At 50.2% G+C, this 6,386-nt stretch overlaps 1 protein-coding gene across 5 annotated transcripts in view; it reads left to right on the forward strand.

Annotated features, from left to right (window-relative positions):
- MEIS1 (Meis homeobox 1) overlaps positions 1-2,179 on the forward strand; it is a 144,704-nt gene extending 142,525 nt beyond the window's left edge. For 3 of the 5 annotated variants that reach the window (XM_058667894.1, XM_058667893.1, XM_058667895.1), the window contains exon 12: positions 651-2,179. In XM_058667894.1, the coding sequence (XP_058523877.1) occupies positions 651-934 (284 nt within the window). In that variant the 3' untranslated portion in view covers positions 935-2,179. The remainder of the gene's footprint in view (positions 1-650) is intronic. The other 2 variants (XM_058667896.1, XM_058667897.1) reach the window with 1 other exon arrangement.
- The last annotated feature ends 4,207 nt before the right edge of the window (positions 2,180-6,386 follow it).

The raw sequence follows: 6,386 nt of genomic DNA on the forward strand, positions 1-6,386 counted from the left end.
AGCTCTCAGAAACAATACACCTGTCAGTTTCCATCAACTATAGCAATCCATGCAGAAGACAAGAGGCCCCTACAAGCAGGAGGGGCATTGTTTTAGGTCCAATTTTTCTCATTGTTCTCAAGATCGTTGTAAGGTGGACAGGGTTTTGTGAAGGGTTTCTTTTCCCTCAGCTCTAAGAAACCATGTGGAAGGAATTTACTGATAACTGTTTTGATTTTTTTCTTTTAAGTATAGGTTTTGCTAAGTAATCCTTAGTGAGTCTGCCTAATTCATTCTCAAGAGGGACGTCTGGGGACCAGCGTCAGTGTTCTCTTGGTAAAGAATCATTCAGGAGGCTGAAGTGGTTCCACAGAGTAGACCTCAAACACCAGTGACATTTTTCAAAAATCACCAAGTTCTCAGTGGGCAGATGTGGCAACAATGCCTATGAAGGGAAGATAGTAGCAAAAAAAAAAAAAAAAAAAAAAAAAGTTAACTTTGCCAGGATGTTTCTCACTTTATTTTCCATGTGAATCAAAAGAATGTTTGACAAAACCATGTTCCCTTCATCACAATGTTCCCTGGCTTGCATAGGATTTCCATAGCTGGAACCAACACTACTGATTTTTCATAATATTTTCTTTTTGTTTCTTTCTTTTGAATTTCTGCAGGGCTGCAAAGTATGCCAGGGGAGTATGTAGCCCGGGGGGGTCCAATGGGTGTGAGTATGGGACAGCCAAGTTATACCCAACCCCAGATGCCCCCCCATCCTGCTCAGCTGCGTCATGGGCCCCCCATGCATACGTACATTCCTGGACACCCTCACCACCCAACAGTGATGATGCATGGAGGACCGTCCCACCCTGGAATGCCAATGTCAGCAACAAGCCCCACGGTTCTTAATACAGGAGACCCAACAATGAGTGGACAAGTCATGGACATTCATGCTCAGTAGCTTAAGGGAATATGCATTGTCTGCAATGGTGACTGATTGCAAATCATGCTTTTTTCTGCAATGACTGTGGAGTTCCATTCTTGGCATCTTCTTTGGACCAAGGAGCATCCCTAATTCTTCATAGGGACTCTTAAAAAGCAGGAAATACCAACCGAAGTCAATCTGGGGACATGCTGAATTACTATATAAGACATTAAGAGAACAAAGAGTGAAATATTGTAAATGCTATTATACTGTTATCCATATTACGTTGTTTCTTATAGATTTTTTAAAAAAAATGTGAAATTTTTCCACACTATGTGTGTTGTTTCCATAGCTCTTCACTTCCTCCAGAAGCCTCCTTACATTAAAAAGCCTTACAGTCATCCTGCAAGGGACAGGAACGGTCTGATGTGCAGGATTTTTAGAGCATTAAAATAACTATCAGGCAGAAGATCTTTCTTCTCGCCAAGGATTTCAGCCATGCGCTCTCTCTCTTTCTTTCTCTCTCTATCTCTCTCTCTGTTTTCTTCTCTCTCCCTCTCGCTAGCCTGGGGCTTGAATTTGCATGTCTAATTCATTTACTCACCATATTTGAATTGGCCTGAACAGATGTAAATCGGGAAGGATGGGAAAACCTGCAGTCATCAACAATGATTAATCAGCTGTCGCAGGCAGTGTCTTAAGGAGACTGGTAGGAGGAGGCATGGAAACCAAAAGGCCGTGTGTTTAGAAGCCTAATTGTCACATCAAGCATCATTGTCCCCATGCAACGGCAACCACCACCTTATACATCACTTCCTGTTTTATGCAGCTCAAAATCATAGACTGAAGATTTATTTTTAATATGTTGACTTTATTTCTGAGCAAAGCATCGGTCATGTGTGTATTTTTCCATAGTCCCACCTTGGAGCATTTATGTAGACATTGTAAATAAATTTTGTGCAAAAAGGACTGGAAAAATGAACTGTATTATTGCAATTTTTTTTTTGTAAAAGTAGCAGTTTGGTATGAGTTGGCATGCATACAAGATTTACTAAGTGGGATAAGCTAATTATACTTTTTTGTTGTGGATAAAAAAAATGCTTGTTGATAGCCTTTTTCTATTGAGAAACCAAGGAGCTAATTATGAATAACAATCCTCGCACACTCTCAGCGTTTCTGATGGAAACAGTTTGGATTGTATAATAACGCCAAGCCCAGTTGTAGTCTTTGAGTGCAGTAATGAAATCTGAATCTAAAATAAAAACAAGATTATTTTTGTCATGCTGACTCCACTGCTTGAAAAATGTGTTTACTGCCCCCCCAATTTTTAATGAAGAGTGCAGTAAATAACAACATTAATTGCAGCTCCCTCAGAGTGTACTTGTGTACTTGGGCATCTTAGCCACAAACAAAATAATTTAATAACAAGTCCTGATTTCGTGAAGCTGGCTTAATGAACTCCCAATATCAGCAACTTTGAGGCCTAAAGGCATGGCTGGAACTGCACTTGGATGGCGAGCCACAGAATCACTCATCCACTCTCAGTGAACTGCTCCTGCACACGCTGGCAGGGCCAAGCTCTGGGTGCAGTCTTTTCCTAAGGATGTTCCTTTGCATAAGCAGTGTATGTCTATTAGGAAATTAACTATGTGAATTGAAGAGACCAGACTTCAAAATCTAATTTTTATAAATATGCTCATGTTCTCATTGGCTAAAACTGGCTATTAACCAATTTTCCAGAACAGCTGTACAAAATTTCTGCATGTCAGCCAGCTAAATGGTACAAAATAACATGTTTAAGCAGGAATAGCTTATAATTTTATCTAAATATAATTGCTGCTATAAAAAGTGCTTCCCAAAGCGAAGGAAAATACACAGCTATTTTAATTAAGGCAAATTCGTCTTTTTTTTTTTTTTAAAGTACACCTTTTAGAAGCGATAAAATTGTAAACAAAGGATGGAAGGGTCTGGAGAGATTGCCTTCAACTCCAGTCTGACATTTCAGGCCCATGTCACCCTATAAACCCGCCCTGAGCAATTCTATTTTCTATTTGCAAAGAGAAACCAGCTGTGGGGTGGCTTTACTAGGTGGCATGTGATTGACCCACTCACCTGCTGGAGCGGCAGTTCGCACTCTCACCTTTTGTGTATGGGGCCTGGTTTCTAAACACGTGGCTGCGCACAGAGTGGGGCTCAGGAGACCACAGCCATCCCCGGAGGCCCCCCCAACCCCTGCCACCCCGCCCCAAAGGTGGCACTGCTTACATTTCCCGTTTTGACTCTGTGGCAATTCTTCGGCCACATAAAGAGCCTACATCAGTGAACTCATTCTTTTTTGATTGGTGGTTACTAGCAGTTAACGGCCATTTATTTACTTTTAAAAAATAATAATAAACTTTATAAACTAACCGTTCCCTCGTCCCACCTCCTCTCTGTGTGCCCGGGTGAGTTGGTTATATTTTAAGCCTTTATTTTTAAAGAAGGCTCTGACTGAGTGGGGGAGGGAAAGACTGGAGGCAGTGGGGAGAGTTGGGGGGGGGAGCGCGAGGGGGAGAGATTAAGAGAGAGAGAGAGAGGGAGAGAGAGAGAGAAGGCAGGCAGGCGCTAGGGGCGGGGGAGGACACAAGTGGAGGGGCGTTAGGGAACAGGGAGACTGTAGACTGTAAAGGATGGTAATCAGGAATGCCCAGACTTGGGGGCACCCCGAAACTGTTGCTTCCGGGCGGACCCCATCCTGCCGCGTGCAAGAGCCTTGCTCGCCGCGGCTCCTTTCTTCCCCGGCTCGGACCGCCCCCCCCCCCCCGTAATTTCAGCTTTTCCTCTTGTAAATTTCAGAGCCAGCTCCGAGGTTATGGAGGACACTAATCCGAAGGAGGGAAATAATAGAGGTGCTGAGAGTGTATTTGATGTTTCTTAAAAGGCAAAAACAAAACGCCCTCCTCTAAACAAGGGAACTCGATTGTACCTGCTTTTTATTTTTATTTGGAGAAGGGAGGGGGCGCTGGCTGAAGCAGACCACTTTTTAGGATGATTTAAGTGATTTTTTTTAAAAAATGAAAAAAAATTTAGCCTATCATATTTAATCAGCCACAATTATAACACATTCAAAGTGAATAATATGCCTCGACAGTATTTTTATTGTTATTGTTCATTGCTTGATGTTCGACTGCTTTAGAAGCACAGGAAAGAGAAGTAAACGCGCTACAAATGGGGAATTACCCTCGTTTAGCATTAAAATTCATTTAGATAAAATTGCCACAAACATTTAAATGGGAAGATTAGTTCCCCCTCACGCCTTATTGCACTCGCTCAATGGTTCCGTTAAGAACATTTTACACGTTGGAAATTCCGTCTTCTCAGACGGCTTGCTGTTTCCTAGTTACCCACATTCAAAGCAAAGGCAGCAGCAAAGGCAGCCGCAGCAGCAGCAGGGGAAAGGGGGAAAAAAAAAGTTTTGGCAAACGCTCTGCAATTCATCGGCGGATCGCCCGGGTCTCCCCTCCGCCCCGCTGCCGGCTGCCCCCACCCCTGCCTTCCCCTTCCATTATGTAATTTGCACAGCCTCGTCCTCGAGGAAAACAAGTGGCTTCGTGACATAGGATTTATCTGTAGGGGTAAAATAACGAGGAAATAGCCAGCCGGCCGGTCCGTCTCCTCCTCTCCCGCCGGGAGTCGGGGGGCTCGGCCGGCGCATCTCACACCTCCTAACCCGAGGCCGCGAGGCGCGTTACCGGACTTTCTCTCCTTGCCAGGACTTTCCCCGGAAATTGGCCACCGCTTCTGGCGTGTACGCTGGGAGAGAAACGCGTGAAAAGCGTTAGTTGGCGAGGCGCGCACGGCGCCCCCTGCCCGGCCGCGCCCCTCCCCCGCCGCGCGCCCCTCCCCCGCCCCGGCCGCGCCGCCCGAGCTGAGGAAAGCCAGCTTCGACTGCCACCTTTTGGGGATTTGGAAAAATGACTCGGTAGGAACCGGAGGGAGGAGGCGGAGGCGCGGGGGGCGCGGGGGGAAAACCCCCTGATTATCCTGCGTCGGAACTGGCTCCCTTAATCTGATGCTTAAATATTTGATGTGGAAAAATTACCCATAAAATTAGTTACTAACAATTTCAAATTGAAATCACTTATCGAATTATAAACGCATTAAAGCTGTATGGATGGTATTAGGACTTTCTCCCGAGGCTGCGGGGTGTCTCCTTGCCCCGGGGACAGGCGCCCCGGGTGTGTGTGTGGAGAAAGCGCCGAGAGGGGCGGCCTGGTGGCTGAGGCGCGGGGCTCCGGCCTGAGGGGGACCAGGCCCCGGCGCCTCCCGCTCCGGCTCCGGCTCCCGCTCGGCCCCGCGGGGCGGGGAGGAGGGCGGGCCACGGCGGCGGAGCCCGGCTGCGACCCGGGGGTCCAGGCGCCTAGCGGTAAACGCGGCCCTCAGGTCCCAAGGCTCTGCAAAGGGAAACGCCGGAGCTCGCCGCCCCTCCCGCGCGCGGCTCCCAGGCGGCGCGCCGGCCACTCGGCAAGCGGGGTTCTAGGCCAGTGTAGCGCCACCCCGGGTCTGCGGGTCGGGGACTGGAGCTGGGGAGACGCCGAATCCCCGGGCCAAGCGGAGCCGGGCAAGGCTGTGCGCCTGCAAAGATCCCGCGGGCAGCTGCGCGGAGCTCCAGCAGGGGCGCAGCCACTCAGGGCTCCGGGGCGCACAGTCCGGCCTGGGCCCAGTGCGTGCGCTGACCAGACCCTGCCCAGGGCCCAGAGCACGTGCGGGCTGCTCACCCTGCCTGAAGGGAAGTCTAGCACGCGGTTGGGTTTGTTTCTGGAGACTGGCCAGAGTGATTCGGGTCTGGGTAGAAAGGTGTGGGAGACCTCTCCAAAAGGGCTCGAGCCCCCTTTCCCTTGAACACACTCGGAGTGCTTTGTGTTGGCCTCTAGCACGCCTAGCGGGATGCCCCAGGCCCTCGGAGGCTCCGGGGGCGTGGCTCTGAGCAGGGGGACCCGAGGGCAACTGGCAACCTGGCCGGGCCGGCCGGGAGGGCCGCGAGTGGCGGGGCGGGAAGCGGCCGCGGGGAGCTCTGGTCCGCCTCCGGACGCCTTAGGCCAGAGATCCCCCAGATCACTTGAACAGCTGCGCGAACTTTCCCCTCCCTTCGGATCCCGGCAGGCCATCGGTCCCAGTGAAGGGCAGGAAAAACAGAGCTGAATGACGCGGAGCTCCGGGGTAGGCGTTTGGACACGAGTGGCAAGCGAGAAAGCTGGTCTGGGGCGCTCCGCCTGGCCGGGCATTTTCCCTGGTCTCACTCCCCTCGCCCGTGGTGCGGCGCACGCCTGGCTGGTGTCCCGTGGCACTCAGGGTGGCCGCGACGCACCACCTCCAGCAGTCCTGGAATCCTGGGGCTCGAGAAGGAACAGTGAGGGAGAGAGGTGGGGGGCCTCAGGACCCGAACGGGGCGGGGGTGACGGTTGACGACTGGGCGGAGGATGTCCCCTTTCCACGCGCTCTGCCGCCA

Source organism: Ochotona princeps, chromosome 8, assembly GCF_030435755.1.
Source record: "Ochotona princeps isolate mOchPri1 chromosome 8, mOchPri1.hap1, whole genome shotgun sequence".
Classification (NCBI taxonomy): Eukaryota; Metazoa; Chordata; class Mammalia; order Lagomorpha; family Ochotonidae; genus Ochotona; species Ochotona princeps.